This window comes from Chelonia mydas, chromosome 1 (genome assembly GCF_015237465.2).
Source record: "Chelonia mydas isolate rCheMyd1 chromosome 1, rCheMyd1.pri.v2, whole genome shotgun sequence".
Taxonomy (NCBI): Eukaryota; Metazoa; Chordata; order Testudines; family Cheloniidae; genus Chelonia; species Chelonia mydas.
Window position 1 is genome coordinate 278948581 of NC_057849.1, and position 19989 is coordinate 278968569.

General features: G+C 40.4%; 1 protein-coding gene across 11 annotated transcripts in view; it reads left to right on the top strand.

Moving 5' to 3' along the window:
* Window positions 1-19989, top strand: part of OSBPL8 (oxysterol binding protein like 8) — a 190539-nt gene that overhangs the window by 78103 nt on the left and 92447 nt on the right. For 5 of the 11 annotated variants that reach the window (XM_037886202.2, XM_043547538.1, XM_043547536.1 and 2 more), the window contains 2 exons: window positions 411-447; window positions 8140-8277. In XM_037886202.2, the coding sequence (XP_037742130.1) occupies window positions 411-447; window positions 8140-8277 (175 nt within the window). Of the gene's footprint in view, window positions 1-410; window positions 448-3630; window positions 3676-8139; window positions 8278-19989 lie in introns of all 11 variants that reach the window. The other 6 variants (XM_037886186.2, XM_037886178.2, XM_037886196.2 and 3 more) reach the window with 2 other exon arrangements.

Here is a 19989-nt window from a genome sequence, read left to right on the forward strand (position 1 = left end):
TAGGACGTTGTGATTTTCTGAAACAAACGTAACTATAGATCTTGAGACATGTTCTGTTGTAATGAGAATACTAAATTGCTGAACATCTTACAGAAGACCTACTTTTGCCTATCTAAAAAGGGATATTAGCTGCTCACTAACTGTATCCAAGCTAATAATGGCTTCCTATAAGCATATTTGTCAGTTTTGTTGCTTCAACGTTGTTTTGTTTCTGAACTGTTAAGTCCTTTTGAAGTCTTCCCTTAATATTGATGTGCATGTTGTATTTTAGTGATAAACTAACTCTGTTTTCGTTGTGCTTCCTCTTTCCTTTTGCTGCTGTTGCTGACGTCTCTGCGCATTTTGCTTCTTCCTGGCCTGGACTTTTTTTGTTCGCTGTTCTTCGTTCTCCAATTACATTGCACTTGCAGAATCATGGTGAGATCAAAGACTCTCATGGACCATCAAGTAAGTGACTAACTTCTTCTATAGGATGTTTGGGCATATTAGGCAAGGTCACCATCTTCTTGTGTGAGCACATGGGCCAGTGGACATAACACTAGGGTTTCATGTGTGTCATGACCTAACTGAAGAACTGAGATAACAAGGACAACAACTGTTAGAGAAATACTTTATTCTGCTTGTTGATCTTGTTCGTAGATATTTGGTAAATTTAAAAAAACACCCACAATTCAGAGGAAGTGTTGTTCTTCTTCAGTCATGGCTAGAAAAATACGAATCCTTTGAACACTCCACCTGGAGTTCTGAAGTTAAAATGGAAATATTTATCACTTGAAAAGAAAGGACTGTCTTTTCACTCTGTTTATAGAGTGCCTAACACAGCTGGGCTCTAATCTGAGTTGGGGCCTCCAAGTGCTACCATAATATAAACAATAAAAAGGACAGGTAGAAGCAGCTTGTTTTATTTTAAGCTAGTACAGTGATAGGGCAGTGTTTGCTTTCAGTACCTTGTTGTCCAATTAGTTTTAATAAAAAGCCCTCTCACATCCTGAAGTGTGAATAAAAAGAGATATCCCAACATGCAAGGGAGACTAGTTTGGATGCATTATTGCTAAAATACCATTTAATAAAAAGCCATTGACCTATGGGAATGCTACTGTTAGAAAATTTTCACATCAGTTTTGGGTTTTGTATATTGCTTTTTTCTTCAAACTGTTAAAGTGAAATGAAGTAAGTTATCTACTGCTGAAAACGATTTGCAAATACTGTTATCTTCAGTCACATGCAGATGGGTAGGTCAGTTTTAATTTAGTTTAAGGTGTTAGATGTACTTTCTTTTTTACCGTGGCGCCGCCTTTCTGTTCCTCACAGAATTTTATTTTTAGTTCTTGTAGCAGCACCAGCTCACTATTCTGGTCATGGGCTAACTGCTGCCTCAGTTTCTCTTTACTCAGTCTGGTTCTCCCAATTTTTTGTAGCCTGGTTTAGTTGCTGTGGTGACTTGGCCCTCCGGCTAAATCATTAAAGAAAAATTTCATTCTTTCCAGGGTATCCAAGTCCAAATAAACACAAAACAGAATCTTCGGCCAGTCTCAAGCTAGGCCCACCCCTCCTTTGTAAAGGTCAGTCTTCTCAGCTGATCTTTTCCTGGGCTTTTTTGAGTCTTGACTTACTGTCTACCAACAGCAACTCCCAGGGCTTTTTACTAGGATTCACCATTCTCTGTCTTGAGTCTCTCCCCTGGCTTCTGCTTTCTCTCCATCCCACAATGTCTGCTTTAGCCCCAGGACCTGCTTGTCATGCGACTTTGCTTATTTTGTCCAGGGGTTGGGGAACGCAAGCTAAGATGGGTTGGACCGGTTAAAGGACCAGTCATCCTGGGACAGTTCTTGTATGATTCATAGATTTGAGGGGCACAAAGGGCCATTGTGATCATCTGGTCTGATCTCCTATGTGACACTTCCCCAAAATCCATCCTAGAGCATGTCTTTTAGAAAAATATCCGATCTTGATTTAAAAAGTGTTAGAGAGAATCCACCATGACTCTTGGTAAATAAGAGGGCTGGAACTGGCAATGAAATTTCCCAGCAAAGCTTCCACATGACAGACTGGAGACCTTGAGAGTGTTGAATTTGTCTCCTCTAAAGTTTCTGTTTTTGGAGGGGTTTTGAAAAAAAACATCTTTTGAGCATGAGGTCAGAAGTTTAGATTTTCACATCTCATTTGAGGTTTCATTGAATGTGCATTGTGAAGAGATTTGGCCAGTTGTCATATCCTTTAACCTGAAGTTCAAAAGAGATGTGTTTATGTTGAGGATGGGGGTTTGGTGAGAAAAGGTGTTTCATTTCTAAGACTAACTGCCTCAAGGTGTCTGTGAGCCATGTTTTGTCATGGCTCTTTGTTGCAAGACGACAGCTCTTCAGGTAATTGCCTTGAAAGGTCTTCACTCCAGAGGCCTCTTGTAGAAAAAGGGAAGTTGCTAAACCAGAGAATGGAACACTAATTACTTTAGCTCAAATACTTTGGAGAGCCAGTAGAAATTTCTTTGAGCATAAGCTTTCGTGAGCTACAGCTCACTTCATCAGATGCATGCAGTGGATCAGTATACTTTTCCAAGCACTAGTCCAGTTTCAGTGAACACCAAGGGAAAATGAGAGGATCAGGAGCTTGCATGTAGTTCATACAGGAAATTCAAACTGAAGATGAGACAAGTCTCAAATAAAGGGAAATCAGATTCTAAGGCTTGGGCCTGATTATTATAAAGGACTGTTTGGTGGCACTAAGTACTTGAGGCTTAATCTTTAAAGGACGCGTTCTAAGAAGGCGCGTACTTAAATTGCTGCTGATTAATGCATTAGGCATTTTTTTTAAGAAATTCAAATTACTGATGTCTTATTAACACTTGTTCTCTGATATTCTGTTACATCTCTATTTTTCACTTCCCATCTCATGAGCTGCAGACAGTGGTACAAGAGATCTCTTAAAGGCTTTGATTACATGAGAATTTTATGTATTTTAAATTACAGACTCTGCTTAATATAGGCTGGAACTGGAATGTTGTTTAAATATGGAGTTTGGGGATTCTGATATATTAGTGTTCACTGGAGTGAAGCCTTTTATATATTGAAGCATTGCAAACTCCTGTGATGTGATTTCTGTTGAGTAGCATAGTATCTGGTATTTCTCTTAAATCCCTAGTTCTTGGAGTCCTCTTTTTACTTTTTTTAATGAAAGCTGAGATTCTCATGTAAAGTAAGTTTCTAGGCCTCAGAGCTGCAAAGAAAAGCTTGAAAATGTTGAACCCTAAACCCTTAAACACCAGAAGGAAAATAAAAATAACCTAAAATGTATTTTTTTTTTAAATCTCATCCTAAAAATCTTGTTTTAAAGCCAATCTCATAACTTTCCTTCGGCAGGGTGTTATGCTTTTTTGAGTGCTCAGGGTTGACAGTGCTGGGAATAGGATTTTATTGGAATCCATTGTGGCACTGAGTTTCCAATGCATTATATTAAAGATCTCTTACTATATTCTCAATATTGAAACAAATGAAAAGGTAACTTGCCATTTCAGATACTTAAAATAGCTTCTACTGCAGAATCTGTGCAAATTTGACATAAAGACTCTAATTTGTAATTTTTCATTTCAATTCTTCATTTCATATCTTCTGTTATTGACTTGCTGTGAACTAGCATCCCAACAGCTGATCAGAGGCAAGTGTGAGGAAACGGAAAAAGGTAAATAAAAATGTTCTTAAAACAGAGTTGTTGGCCTAGCCTAGTGGTCTTACTGGTGTTGGAATGTTCCCTCATATGGGGATCAGAGCTTAAGACCAGAACTTAGTCTCTTACTCCTCATCTGCAAGGACCTAGGTGTGGCACTCTTTGTATCTGGTGCTGGGGCCGGAGAAGTAAGGAGAACAGTAAGTTGAAATGCTATCTATCGAGTAGGGGGAGAGAATGATATTGTGATGAAGGAAATTCAATTCGTAGCTCTGGCATAGACTTGCTGAATGGCTTTGGGTGAGTTATTTAATCTTGCCATGTCTGAATTGCCCATCTGTATAATGCTGTCCTATTTCACATGGATACTGTGAACATAATCCAGTGTTTGAGGCACTGGATGCTGTGGTGTCTAAGCAGGACTCAGAGTTAATTAACAAAATTGTAGTTAGAGCTCAGTTTTGAAATGCTTCCTAACATCCGTTTTAGGGCCCTGAATCCTGTAGACATCATGAACTTTTTGAGTTTGAGTTGGTGTCCAAATATACTTACAGCTAAACTGCACTAGCATCTCCTCTGAGTTGGTCTAAATCTTTATATATTCAGTATTAAAAACTGTTAGGGGCCTGCCATCGTGATGGGGGCCACAACTCTTTAAAAAGAAGATATTAACATTGTTTCCTGCTAAACTGCTGGATAATCAGATTCCCAAGTCTAAAATATGTTGAAAGAAGATCCTCCTGGTTTTCTTTGATCACTGGTATGCTATTTATGGGAGCTGATATTTACTGATTTTGATGATGCTCTGATCCACCATAACTCACCTTAACAGGGTGCAGTGAAGGTATGGATTTTATTTAGATGGTCTATGCCCTATAAATAATGCTAGACTGCTTCTGCATAAGTAGTATTAAGCATGAGGTATTAAAACTTTCTAGGATAGTTGATATCATTGTACAGCCATACTGTCTTAAGTAACTGAAATGTTGTACAGAGCTTAGTGGGCCAGCTTGTTGACTATATAGCAATTTGTATTGGAAGGAGTGTTTTTTAAACTAGGATTTGCGAGCTCATAGACACTTGAAACTGCTATTTAAAGCTTAGTAGTTTTCATTGATACTTCAAAAATACAAGTTCCAAACTGCAGGAATATTGGACAGCTCATTTCATGAAAGGATCATGTCCTGTGTACAATCTTTAACTTTGTTGTGATGCCAGTCCTTCAGTACAAAGCTGCAAGGGGAGTTGAAATAAATTAGTTCAGTGTCTTCAAAATGAGGGCCTACTTTAAATGGTAACACTCTGTGTTCATTATACCAGTAACTAATTTTTGTTTCCTTTCCTAGCTCTCTTATTCCTTTTTAAACTCCTCAGTATGATTTCTTTGGTTCCAAACATGTTAATGGCCTGTTTTGGGAATTGTTCCATTTACTTACCTTAGTGTACATAGCTTTTGAAAATATTCATTTTGATTATTTTTGAATTCTTGTTTCCGTTTAAAGTGAACTAGGCTGTTTCTTAAGTGTTTCCAAAAGAGCTTTGTACCAATTAGGATTCAAAAGCTTCTGGGTACTGCCCATCGCAGACATACAGGGCATAATTTTACCAAGATGCTCAAGAACTTGATGCTCCCATTGACTTCAGTTGGAGTTGTGGATATACAGCACTTCTGAAAGTCAGGGCCTCAATAAAAGCTACTTTGTTATAACAGAATAAGAAGTTGAGGCTCCCTTTGATCTTGCATAGGGTAAATGGCCCCACACTGTCATCTGGCCTGCTTACCAGGCACATGCCAAAAGGAGAGCCCATAGCGATTAGGGGGGAAGGTTTGGGGGTTTTCTGGAATAGACAAGACAGATGATTCCTAGCTTGTGCTTGCTGTATTACCTGCAATACAGGCAGAAGTCCACGTGCGCTGAAAACTTTCCATTCACCTTCTTACTGTTCTGTAACGCTATGCTGAAAAATACCATTGGAGTTTAACAACTTTGAACTCCTTTCTCTTCTGTTGATCACTTTCAGCTTTACTTTTTTTTCACGAGCCCCCTCAATTGAAGAGGCTAATGTTAAAGCTTCATAAGTGGAAATACAGTTAAAAGACAAAGTCCTTGCCTTGAAGCACACACAAACTAATTTAAATACATACACTATACCACATAACAGTTCAAAAGGAATGGTTTGCAAATATTGCCAGAGAATATCTTTGCAAGACTTCATGAGAGTGTGTGCCATCGCTGTTTCAGTATGTTGACTAGGGGAACTTTGCAGTGGCACTACAACACTGTATGTGTTGGGTACGTCGCAAACTTCAAACTTTCAACAGGGTGGGTGGTGGTAAACTTTTCCTTAAAACATGACTGGTTTTTCTAAAGAAAGTACGAAATTCATTGATGTTCTGTGTATTAGTGAGCCATGCACTAGGAGGGATTAGCATTCTGAGTTACTGGTGACAACTAACCAAGAGTATTCCTCATTATGTCTTAAATAAAAACTGAAAAGTAGCAACTACTACATCGATTTTTAAAAAGTTAGGAAAAGTTAAAAATATAACACTGGTAATATAAGTGCCCCCAAAGAGGTTCTTGGTTCAGATAAACTTACTTTGGCAATATTTTGTGCAGTGTTACTTTGGTATGGTTATATAAATAACCAATTAATACTAAAAACCTGAGTGTCCTCCTTTTGGAGTACATGTGATTTGGATTGATATGTGTACACTGGACACACAGGTGGAGGCAATTTGGACGTTACAATGTCAAAATTGGAGAACTTGACGTGATTTTGCTTCCAGGAACCAGCAGAGGGCATTATAGTTCTATACGTGGCGACTCTCTTCAAATTGTCGGTTACTCCATTACATGTAATAGCAGAAATGAAATTGCAGCTCCATTGCAACAGTATGAAGGAAGAGATGTGAAAAACGTAAAAGGCTTTTTTGGCTGAATCAAATGGCAGGAGAGGGGAATTATCTTTCAAAATTCTAGATTTTAATTGCTTATTTGTTATAAAACAAATTAAAATATATTATTTTAAAGAACAGTGTCATGATTTTTTCTTAGGACTGTTCATAATCCACCAAAGCTCTAAAGTGAAATTTTGTTTCCTTTATAGATCTTCTGCACCTTTGCATTTGCTTTTATGTTGGCTTATATGGTGGCTCTGGAGTACTGGCCTGCCAGCACTGATATGTTTGGATCTCTTGAAAGAGCATTTGATTTTTAACCCTACTCTTTCCTCCTTCCCCACTCAGGAGGAGGGAGAGGAAGTTCTACTTTTTCACTCAACTTTCCTGATCAGCAGGTCACATAAGTGTTTGTAGTTTGTCCAGAATAGAGCTATAAAGTGGGCACTCATACTGTTCTTTTACTCTTTATGCTGTCTTCACTGGTCATTGCCACTTTAGTGATAATAATAATGAAACAAGCCATCAGGCATCCATTCCTTGGAATGTCATGTCTGGAAAATTAAACTCCTAACCTGATGTGGTTTAAAAGTACAGTTCAGAGGCTCAGTCTGAAGAGACATGTGGAAATCTTAAGGCATCGTGAAGTCTGCAGACAAGGGGCTCATATCGTCTTATTTTTGCAGCCTGTCATGTGGTGACTTGTTGAATTAGGCATCCTTTGTAATTTCCCAGTCTTCATTTTGGTGTTTATTTTCCCCCCTCCTTGTTTCATTAGTCATGACTACTCGTTCCAATAACACCCACAGAGTACCAGCCACTGTACTATTACAGAAGAAGGGTACAGTCCCTACCCTGAACAGCTTATAGGTGAATACAAGTGGTCGTTGATTACTGGCCACTTATTACTACAGCATTTACTCTATAAAGCTTTTTTAAAAGATGTTCAATTTCCCCCTCATCTCTGCCATTGTTGGCAAACTTCATGGAGGAAATTTCTATTTTTATTCACTTGTGCTTTTCAATCTCTCTCCATTGCTCCTCTGCCCATTCCCTCACCAGAGGGCTACATATTTGCTGTGGTAATGTGCGTCCATTGATAGCTTTTAGGAACAAACACATGGTCTTGCAACTGAGACACTCGAGCTGGCGAGCTGCAGCCATGGCTTGTGCTGTACTAAGGATTCCCACAGACTGGATCCAGAGGGGAAGCTCAATTTCAAGTGTTACCCCTCCACCCGCCACTTTACTTACAGGAATATGTTTTGCAATGGGGTAGTATAGAGGATTCTAGGCCACACAGCTTTCCTGATTCCCAATACTCTTTTCCTCTGCTGTATGCTTCACTCTACCAGACCATTGTCTATTCACCCTGACCACCCCAACCAATTCGCTGGTTGGGAAATTCCTTAGCCTGTTTGAGAGGAAAGAGCACCTGTGGGTTAGAAAATGAAGGTCCCAAGGATTTAATCTGAAGGGCAGATTTTCAGTAATTAAAGATTATTTAATTGCTGTCATTTATTTCCTTGTCATGCATAGATTTCTATAGTCGAGTGACCATCCTTTTTATGTTCCAGCTGTGGTAACAAATGGTGATGAATCACACCTTCTGACTCCAGGAAAGATGAGCCAGCGCCAGGGGAAAGAAGCACATCTCACTCCAACCAAAGATCTACTCCAGCTGACGCTCAGTCCAGGAACTGTCCACAGCCATGGTAAGAGACCTCTACTTCTATTACTGAAGGGCTTAAAATATTCCAAACTTGGCAGTTGTTACCTATTCCAACCTAAGCATCAAACATTAGTTCAGTTCTTGACAAAATATTGCTTTCAGAAATGAGGTTTCAGAAAGGGAAACTTGTCTAAGTACCCTGTAGTGTAAAAGCTTCCAATATAATTAACTTAAATTATTCTGTTAGCCAAAGCAGATTGTATGCAATTCTTTGTACCACTAAAGTTAAAGTTGTTAATTGCACAACAGAAGAGGATTAAAGCATAGCTCATGACACTGTTTTACATAAAGTACACATTATGAATTGTGGAGAAATATTCCGTATTGTGACAGTGAATAAAGGTGACCGCATATAATCTTGTAACTGCTATTTATGTCACATCTAAGCATTTTATGCAACAATGTTTATACGATACATTTGTAAAAGTGCTTCAAGAAAATGTAACTTGATGCAGAGAGGTTTATTCATCATCAATTATACTGAGTGGCATGGCAGAATGTAGGACTGTCCTTGAAAAATCTAGGATATGGATGTGGTTATTTTTATCTGCGTGATAAGATATTTACACTTGTTACTTCATACACAACATGAGAAACATATCCCTTACTGGGATGTCCTATACAAGCTCAAATGATGAATTTAATCTTATTTTCTAGCAGATGGAAACATGAAACATCCCAAGCACTTCAACTAAACTACACTGTTTTAAGTAAAATATAAAAGAGATTTATTAACTGCAGAAAGATAGATTTTAAGTAATTATAAGTGGTAGGCATAAGAGTTCAGAGCTAGTTACCAAAGAAAATAAAAGATAAGCACACAATCTAAATCTTAAACCTTATTGCACTAGGCAGTATTTAGATCAAGCAGTTTTCTCACCCCACTGGATGTTGCAATGCTTAATACACAGGCCTTTCTTAAGCATGGACCAGTCTCTTTAGTTGAAGTTTTTGTCATCTCAGTGTTTTTGTTGCTTCCAGCATAGGTGGGGGAGAAGAAAGGTGAATGCATGCTGTCACTGTTTTATATCCTTAATCCATTTGCCTAGAAGACACTTGCCCAGACATGTGCTGGTAGACTTTGCTGAGTCACTGGGTTAGGCAGTCCCCCTGGAGTCGTCTTGTGCAACTGAGTCATGGGGTCGAGCAGTTCCCATTGTGTGGTGCTTACACAACTGTCATTGAATTGTAAATCCCCTGATTACAATTCCCCTGCTGATTGATGGTCGTTGAACACCCTCCTGGGTGGGGGTCCTTTCTATGCCACTAGCAAATTTACAACATATTTTTAGTAACAACTCGATAGAAAAATCTCATAACTTGCACACTAACAATATACATATTTGGATGGAACAATGGGGTTCAGCAGATCATGACCTTTCATATGATACCTTACATGGCATGCTTTGTATAAAATATCACAACCATACATGAATGATGAATATGGAGGTTACAGGGTGCCATTTTGAGGTACAGTGTGTCACATATACCTGCCCACAGACAGGTTTCAGGCAACGAATGCTATCCTATCTCATATCGTGAACGACCCACATGTACCAGTCAAGACATGCCTGTCTCTTCTGGGCCACATAGCTTTGTGCCTATGTTACCCCTTTCCGCGAGACTTCATCTTTACTACCTCCAGACATGGCTCCATGCCTTGTACTCACCGAACCATCTCTCTTTGGACCTCAGGCTGAAGAATCTGGTGCTACTGTCCCTACTACGGTGGATGGACAACACGTCTCCCCCTCCCCCTGGGTCATGTACTGCTGGGTTCCCCTTCTTCCCTCCTTTCCAAGCAAAATTATCATCACTGATGCTTCCCTAATAGGCTAGGGAGCCCATATGGACAACCACACAGCACAAGACACGTGGACCCCTCTCGAGTCCAGGATGCACATCAACATTCTGGAACTTGGAGCAGTGCAAAGGCTGTGCAAATCATTTCTCCCACTCTTTCAGTCTTCTCATATCTTCATCATGTCAGCCAACACCACCACAGTTTTCTATATCAACAAACAAGTGGGAGCGAGAACCCTCGCTCTCTGCACAGAAGTGGTGAAGCTCTGGAACTGGTGCATCACACATCAAATTGTCCTATATGCAACTTACCTCTGGGAACACATAACGTGCTCTCGGACTTGCTCAGCAGACACTTTGCAAATGACCACGAATGGGAGCTTCACAATACAGTGCTATGCAATATCTTCAAACAATGAGGAATCCCTGCCAAGGACCTGTTTACTTTTCAGACCAACAGCAAATGCACTATGTACTGCTCCAGAGAAGGCATCAGCTGTAGCTCCCAGGGTGATGCTCTTCTACTCTCGTGGTCAGACCAACTCAATTATGTATTTCTTCTACTGCCACTCCTACCTCAATTTCTCCTCAAAATCCAATGAGACAGGGTGACGGTCATCCTCAGTGCCCCCTTCTGGCCCAAACAGTTCTGGTTCCCCAATCTACTCCGCATGTCCTCTCGTCCCCTGATACCCATCCTGAACTTTCCTGATCTCCTCACCCAACTCGGTGGCAGAATCAGGCACCCTAATCCACATCTGCTCCTTCTCAGGGTGTGGTAATTCGATGGGCATCTACTCTAGAACGAGTATGCTCCTCGGCTGTACAAGACCTTCCCTCTAACAGCAGGAAGGACTCCACTAGACAATGCTACCGGGCTAAGTGGAGGCGCTTTTCCTCTTGGGCCCAACTTAAAGGAGCTCCACCAGAATAGGTGGAAATCCCCCTGATTCTGGACTACATTCTATCCCTGAAGTCATCGGGTCTCGCCCGCAGCACATTGACTGTCCACTTGGCTGCAATTAGCATATTCTATCCACCGGTGCAGAGAGCTTCTTTGTTTTTGCACACCCTAGATTTTGGAAGAGCCTACTCAGAACCTTCCCTCTCCGCCAAATGGTCGCATCTCAATGGGACTTGAATTTGGTATTTTCAGTTTTAATGACACCCCCTCCCCCCGCCCGCTTGAGTCACTGGCAATCTCCTCCTTGTCCCTCCTTTCCATTAAAGTTGCCTTCCTGGTAGCTGTCACTGCAGTGAGGAGAGTCAGTGAAATCTGTGCTATGATGGCGGACCTGCCATTCACAGTATTCCACAAGGGGAAAATTTCCTTATGTCTACACCCTAAATTTCTGCCAAGGTGATATCCCAGGTTAACTAAGCTATTCACTTACCTGTTTTTTTTCCCAAAACCACATGCCTCCACACAAGAATGTTGGCTCCATTCCCTCAATGTCAGGCATGTGCTGACCTTCTACCTGCAGAGAATGAAACCTATCAGAAAGTCCCCTCAACTATTCATTGCAATAGATGAGAGACTATGGGGACAGACATCTCCACCCAGAGACTCTCTTCTGGTGGATTTCTGACTGCATCAAACTCTGCTACCAGCTGTTGGGCCTACCTCCCCCTGCAGGGATACAGGCTCACTTCTCTAGAGCGCAAGCTGCCACCATGGCCTCCCTCCACGGCGCATCTCTCATAGACATAAGTAAAGCAGACATGTGGAGTTGGGTGCACATCTTCGCAACACTTTATACCCTGGTGCAAGACTTGGCAGTGGATGCTTCATTTGCTTCTGCTGGTAACGAAAGATGATAGGAAGGCAGAGCTGCTCAATGTCTACTTTGCTTCAGTCGTCTCACAAAAAATAACATGTGACCAGATGATTAGGAAAGTTACCATAGACCATAAAGGGGGAAGGACGCAGATCAGGATAAGTAAAGAAGGTATAAAAGATCTTCTGACCAATTTAAATGAATTCAAATCATTGGGGCCAGATGCTATTCACCAGAGGGTACTGAAGGAATTAGCTAAAGAAATCTCACTAGCAATAATTTACAAACTCACGGATGACAAGAGAGGTGCTGGAAGACTGGAGAAGGGCTAACACAGTGCCCATCTTTAAAAAGGGGAGAAAGGAAGAACCGGGAAATTATAGACCAGTCAGCCTGACTTTGATACCTGGGAAGCTACTAGAGCAATGTATAAAACATTCAGTTTGTGAATACTTGGAGGATGAAGGGGTGATCACTAGCAGCCAGCATGGATTTACCAAGAACAAATCATGCCAAACCAGTTTGATTTCCTTCTTTGACAGGGTAACTGATTTGGTGGATAGGGGGAATGTGGTGGACACAATATACCTGAACTTCAGCAAGGCTTTTGACACAGTCCCACATGACATTCCGATAAATAAGATGGAAAAATGCAGGCTTGACAGAACTAGTCAAGTAAAGTATACCAGTAAGTGGATCCATAATTTGTTAAATAACTGTAAATAAAGGGTAACTATTAATGGAATGATGTTGGATTGGAGGGAGGTCTCAAGTGGGGTTCCCCAGGAATCTGTTCTGGGTTAGGTGTTGTTTAACATCTTTATTAATGACCTAGATGGAGGTATAGAGAGCAGACTGATGAGATTTTCAGATGACACAAAGCTAGTGGTGCTTGCCAGTACTTTGGAGGATAGAACTAAAATTCAGAGGGATCTTGATAAATTGGAGAATTAAGCTATAGACAACAAAATGAAATTCAACAAAGACAAATGTAAGGTGCTGCACTTAAGGAAGAAAAACCAAATGCACAAATACAGACTAGGGGAAAACTGGATTGGCAGCAGCACTGCTGATAAGGATCTGGGAGTTGTGGTGGATCACAACCTCAACATGAGTCAGCAATGTGATGCTGTTGCAAAAAAAGCAAATGCTATTTTAGGTTGCATTAACAGAGGCATAGCATAAAACTTACGGGAGGTGATTAGTACCACTCTACTTGGCACTGGTTAGGCGTCAGTTGGTTGGACTCACTGCTGGACTCAGCAGTACTGTGTCCAGTTTTGGTCATCAGTGTATAGAAAGGATGTAGAGAAACTGGAAAGGATCCAGAGGTGAACAACAAAGATGATCAAAGGGATGGAATGCAAGCCATACGAACAAAGGCTGAAGGAACTGGGTATATTTAGTTTGGAAAGAGGAGATTAAGTGGGGCAGGTATGATAGTGGTCTTCAAATACCTGAAAGGCTGCCATAAAAAACATGGAGAAAAGTTCTTCTCTCTTGCCACAGAGGGCAGGACAAGAGGCAATGGGTTCAAACTGCTGGATAGCAGATTTAGATTAAATCTTAGGAAAAAGAAGAGGAGGACAATGGAATAGACTGCCTTACAAGGTTGTGGAAACTTCTTCACTGGAGGTTTACAAAAGGAGGCTAGATAGACATCTGTCTTGGATGGTTTAGACACAACAAATCCTGCATTTTGACAGGGAGTTAGATTAGATGATCCTTGCAGTCCCTTTTAAACCTATGATTCTGTTTTGCACGGTGATCCTCCGCATGACCCTTCCATCGTCATCCTTGCACCCTCCACCAACTTAGGTACTGCTTGTCAATCTCCATCAGTGGAATACAATAGGGACCATCACTTGAAGAAGAAAGGAGGTTACTTACCTGTAACTGGAGGTTCTTCGAGATATATGGTCCCTATCTGTATATCATTTCCCACTCTCTTTCCCCTCTGCTGTGGATCTCTCAGATTTGTGGTGAAGAAGGAACTGGAGATGTGTTTGGTCTACCCTGCCCTTTATCACTTTAGATAGAAGCATGAGGCAAGTCAGGACGCGTGCGCGGACCAACGGATACTGCTTTCCAATTCTCTGACTCCGGTTGTGTGGTGTGCATGTGTAACCCTCTGTGGAATACAGATAGAGACCACACATCTCAAAAAATCTCCAGTTGCTGGTAAGTAACCTTGTCCTTTGAGACTAAATGAAGGTGTCAGGGAATTACCCCAGTTTCTGTAGAATAGGCCTGTGATGATTTACAGCTGTGTGGAGCAAATAAAATATGCATTGTGTGTGTTCAATGTGGAAGTCATCAATATGTGAGACTTGTTTATTTCTTCCCCCCTTCCTAGTCCCCAAAATGACTTGAAGCAAATAGCAGAATTTTTGAATCAAGTAATGCAAATTTAAGTAATTCCCTTCCAGGGAATGACTACTATGATACTTCAGTATATTAAATGTAGCCCAGGAGCCTTCTGTACCATTCCATCTATTATGATTTAGAAGAAATTAACAATCTCTGAGAATTTCCTCTCTCTGATGGATGGAAATCCTGACATCCATTCTGCAAGCATTAAACCCACGGGAATTCTTAGAGTCGTATGCAATACTGATTCTTCTGGAAGGTGAATTTTAAGATTCTCCCTGCTTGCCAAAAGTGTGTTTTGATTTGTTAAATTCCTGCCTTTCTCCTAAGAATAATGACACCTTCCACTTGGGCAGTGTTGACCTCCAATGTGGAACTTCACTGGGACTGTCAAGTGGCCAGTTGAGTTTCACCCTAAATTTTACAGGCAATATATGACAGTTTCTTTTGGGGTAGGTGCTGTAAGTTGCCATCTTCTCATAGTCCTATTTACAAGAATGGGTACTGCTGTAGGCATTCTGCTATCTGCAATGGCAAAGTATATTAGAGAAGTCTAATTTCTTACCTGTCAAGTTTCTTTAAGTCCTCCTCTCAGACAGCAATTTTTTTCCCCCTTGGACTCCCAGGATCTTTCTGCAGTAGATTTGTTGCAAATCTAAATCTGACAGGGTCAGTCTAACAAACCTTCCTGAGCATGCTATACCCCTTTAGTCTGAAATAGCCTGAATTTTTGTTGACCTTCTGGGCATGCTTCAAAGGACAGGTGTTCAGGTTCTTGGAGAAGGTAGATGGGGCAGAAAGAAATTTGTGTAGGTGGCTGGCTGAGTTCCTATCAAATTGATCATTTAATGTTATTGAGATTTAATTATGTTGTTAATGGTGTGTTAAGATGGCTGTGGCCTTGCATAGGCATCTTTTGAATTATTCAAATAAAAATATTCTGCTCTTACTTTGCTGTATTTTCACCAGTTAATTTTGAGCTTTCATTGTGTTTTTGTTTTCCGTTTTGACTACAGCGGTGGAAAAAAGTCAATATATTTGGGAAGAATTCAGATGAGACACTTGAGAATTCATCCCAAAATACCACTGGCTTACTACTTTGTTCTGTTTAATGTTTCCCCAGATTTATTTTACTATGGTCTTCTGCACTACTGACTGCTAATTATGGTGTATTTTCTAAAAGCTGCTAACATTTCATTGCAACAGGTACATAACCTCCTGACTCATGCCGTAGTCTATACTTTCTCTAGGAACAGTCCTGCTGTAAAATTTGTCTAACTTTAATATTAATAAACCTTCTAAAACAAGTTTGTGGTGGTTCTTTCCTATGAATACTTTGCTGGTCAAGAATAAGATATAGCAATGCAGTACCTGTATACTTAGTTTCCTAATACTTTTTTTTATAAATCCCCTAATGTAACCATTATGCCTGATGATATAGATGTGGTCAAGCATTCATTGAGTTCTTTACTGGCTCTGCTTTTGCTCACCAAAGTAATTGAGACCAGTCTGTAAATTTAAACCAAAAAAAAAAAGGAAGCTTGGTAAAGATTTATAAAAGCAATAGGCTAGATCATACTACAGTAATCATGTCATTGATAGTCTGTCGTCCCTCCTGTTGTCTCATCTTGTGCTTATATAAGTTTTTTTTGAGACAGGGACACTTTATTTTGCATTGTAGGCCTAGTACAATGGGGTCTCAGTCCATTGTTGGTGGATTTTTTCTGCGACAACACCACAAATAAGTTACTTTAGTGTCTTACTTCGTGCAAATGAATTGACCAGTATGGGTGGTTAATTGAGACAGTTTTATTATTTCTGTAAAGATGTGAATTCAGTGCTTTTGGAAGTTGGTGTATTGGCATCCCTGGTGACTTAAGTCCTCCTATACTTGCTTAGAGACTAGGTAGAGTATAGGGAGGCCGCGTGCTGTCCTCATAATATGCTTCAATCCTAGCATAGTTGGACTTTTGAGTGCAGTCTCCAGGCTCAGTCAGTCCTTGGCCAGTCTGCTATCAACAAGCATGGCAGTTGTGGTGCTCTTCATGATGTGAATCTTGTAATGACTGCCTTCAAGTGATAACATTGGCTGAACAAACCACCACCAATTAATTTTATAGCAGTATGCAAAAATTCTACTTGTTCATCTGCACAGAGCAATATCTAGAATTAGAAGTAAAAATAGCAGGATTGACCATTCTGTCCAGAAAGTGACTTCCACTCAGGTAGGAGTATCCATTTCATGAAATCAACTACAGGATTTAGTGGTTTCCAACCACCAAGAAATAATTAATGGAAAATGTAAAAACTAATAAATGATTACTTCCTGATCCAATCCTTTTACCCCCAAAACTAAAAGCCCCAGTCGTTTGTAACATGAATTTTCATAAATGTTGGAACAGCTTGTTCTGCTATTTAGTGTAATTTAATACAGAATCACAACAACTCTGGGTACCATCTGTGTACAAATTAAACTGATTTGTAAGTTTTAACTCCTGTGAGCTGTGCCAAATGGTATTATTTTTATTATTTAATACTAACAGCTCATTGCCACCAAGGGATACTGTGTGTGTGTGTGTGTATAATGATTTCTAAATTCACTCAGTTCAGAGGTATTTAACTTGACAGTGTCTCCTTTAAAACTGTACCCCAAGGTTCATTTAAACAAAAGGCTCACAAAAACAGACCAGCCAAATTTCCCATCATTTTTATAAGAAAAAATCCTATCGAAAGTATCTAGTCAAACATTTCTTATCGCTATTTGCCATCATCATTGCACTTAACTATTTATCAAATGAACTTAATTTTTTCAGTAACCAGAAGAGAAACTGACTGCTTTTTCTTTTAAGATGAGAAATGCAGAAAGCAAATGTGAAATAAATTGTGAAATGTAATTTAGATTTTAATTTACTTTTGCTGTTGAGTATATTTGTAACATAAATGAAAAATTAGGGTGGGATTTTCCAAAGCTCCTAACTGGTTTAGGAGTGCAAGTCCCACTGAAAGTCACCCAAGGTACTCTGAAAATCCTATCCTTGGTTATTTTTTAAAATATGTATACATAACTTGACACACTGCTTTTTAAATAATATCTAGAGTGTACAAATATATAAGTAATGGGCACAAAGTAGCTTCAGGTTAAATGTAAAATATTTGCGGGTGAAAGTACAATAAATTCCTTGTTTTCAGTCCATGGAGCATACTGCTAAACATTATAAACCTCTGTACCCAGAAGTAATTTTTTCTGTTCAAGATTTGTGTAATTTTTTTAGATGGCTGTGCCAGCTGCAATGTTAATATTTCCATGAACTTGCAATATAAAGTAATGATTCATGTATTTAGAATAGTTTGGATTTCAAAAATGAATATTTCATATAGAAATATTCATCTAATCAAGTACAAATGTTAGCAATATATTGTAATTGCAGTGAAATTGACCCTGAAGAGGATGAGATTCTTTGATTGTACTACAAATTCATCTGTTTTCCAAAAATAGCATTGCTTCCAGATGTTTGCATTAGCTCTGACTGACCTGAACTGAAATCCTTATGCATGGGATTGTATAACATCAGGACTGAAACGTACAGTAGAAAGTAGTACGATATGGCTAGGTACATTATTCCTATAAACAAAACACTTTTAGAATTGCATAGCAACTTCTTTACAGTCATCTGTTGGAGGTTCAGTATTTTCTAGGCCACCTGACCAGTGGCAAGCTAAATAAATTCAGTGAATTGTCTGCCTTACCAAATGTTGTCGTTTCTAATTATAATAAGTGTCTTGTCAGTGTGATACAGGTTTTTACAACTAAAAAAGTGTATAGGGTGGTAGAAATTTTGTTTGAGACCTGTTTTTTTAAAGTAAGCTTAGGAATACTTTGACTAACACCTATTCTAGTACCATAAAAGTAAGTTTGTTGGTCATGTAGCTTTTGCAGAAATGAGAGGCTGAACTAAAGTAAAAGATATGCAAATATTCTATTTCCTATGCATTTTGACCTGCTGTTTTTCAGGCCTTGGGTGGAATGCAAATATAAACTTTAAAAGAAATCAAGCTTTTTAAATATCCTGGCCTTAGCTCTAGTATAGGGATGGGCAAACTTTTTGGCCGAGGGCCACATCGGGGTTGCGCAACTGTATGGGGGGCTGGGTAGGGAAGGCTGTGCCTCCCCAAACAGCCTGGCCCCTACCCCCATCCGCCCCCTCCCCCTCCCCGCCCCCCTCTGAACCCCTGACCCATCCAACCCCCCCCCCCCCCCCCCCGCTCCTTGACCCTTGACCACGCCCTCCCAGGACCCCTTGCCCCAACTGCCCCCCGGGAACCCACCCCCTATCCAACCCCTCACCCGCTCCCTGTCCCCTGACTGCCCTGACCTCTATCCACATCCCCACCCCTAACTGCCCCCTGGGATCCCACCCCATCAACTCCCCCTGCTCCCCATCCCCTGACTGCCCCCAACCTCCGCCCCATCCAACCCCCCGCTCCCTGCCCCATTACCATGCCGGAGCCAGCCACGCCGCCGCACTGCCCGACAGGAGCAGCGGGCCAGAGCACTGCCCCCGTGGCAGCATCACAGCAGGGGAGGGGGAACAGCGGGGAGGGGCTGGGGGCTAACCTCCCCGGCCGGAAGCCCAAGAGCCAGGCAGGATGGTCCCGCAGGCCGTAGTTTGCCCACCTCTGCTCTAGTACCTCTGACATCATGCAATGTTATATCGTAGCACTAGAAATAAATCTACCCTCATTTGTTCTGGATTTAGTTTCAAGCCCTGGTTTACATCTCTCAGGAAAGAGTAGGGGTAGAAGGGAACCAGTGACTCTCTGAATCACTGGCAAGAAGACAGAAAATACTGTCAATGGAAGTGGTCATGATATTATTGTGCTAGTTCTTGCCACTCTGAAAACATCAACTTGTTTGTCGTAAAGTAAATCTTGAGATACAGCAGTAACTGAACATATCTTCATATATTTGTAGTTGGGATGGTAGCTTTAAAGTAGTAACATTACTTAATATCAGGTTTTGTGGGGACCTCTTGTTTTAAATAACTCTGATGTATTGCTATTTTTTCTTGACAGTTCCTTACATGAGAGTTGTTTTAAGTTAACTGAGAAACTGTTTTTTTTAAGAATGATTGTAGGATTGTTCCTAGTCCAACAAGAATAGATGAGTTAAGTGAGTCTGCCAAGTTTTAGTAACCTCTAGCTTTCACTTGCACAGAATTGTACAGAATTGTAGTAGTGCTTACGGGCACTTTTTTATTAATTGGTACTTTACCTTAGTTACTGCAAAGAATGTTAAGTGCAAGCTTTAGATGAAGCTCACACCACTTGAATACTCAGAGTACAGCATGTGTTATGCTTCAGCATCCTCTAGTGCAGTGGTTTTCAACCTTTTTTCACTTGTGGAACCCTAACAAATTTGAATGGAGGTCTGGACCCCTTTGAAAATTTTAGACATAGTCTGTGGACCCCAGGTTGAACAATACTGTTCTAGTGGTTGATTTAAGAAAATTAATGTGGGTGTCAGTTAGCCTTCCTGAAACTTGACTATCCTCTGTCAACCTCATTTGGGTAAAATGTCAAACCAAAGCACAGTATTCTTTGTGTAACCTAACTGTGCCTTTATACAGAAGGGACTGTCACCTCCAATTACTATGTGATCCTTTTGTATATGTAACCTGAAATCATACTTGTTGTTTCCTCTGCCGTATCTCTTTGTAAGGTTATATCTATCATCCCTAAATCTT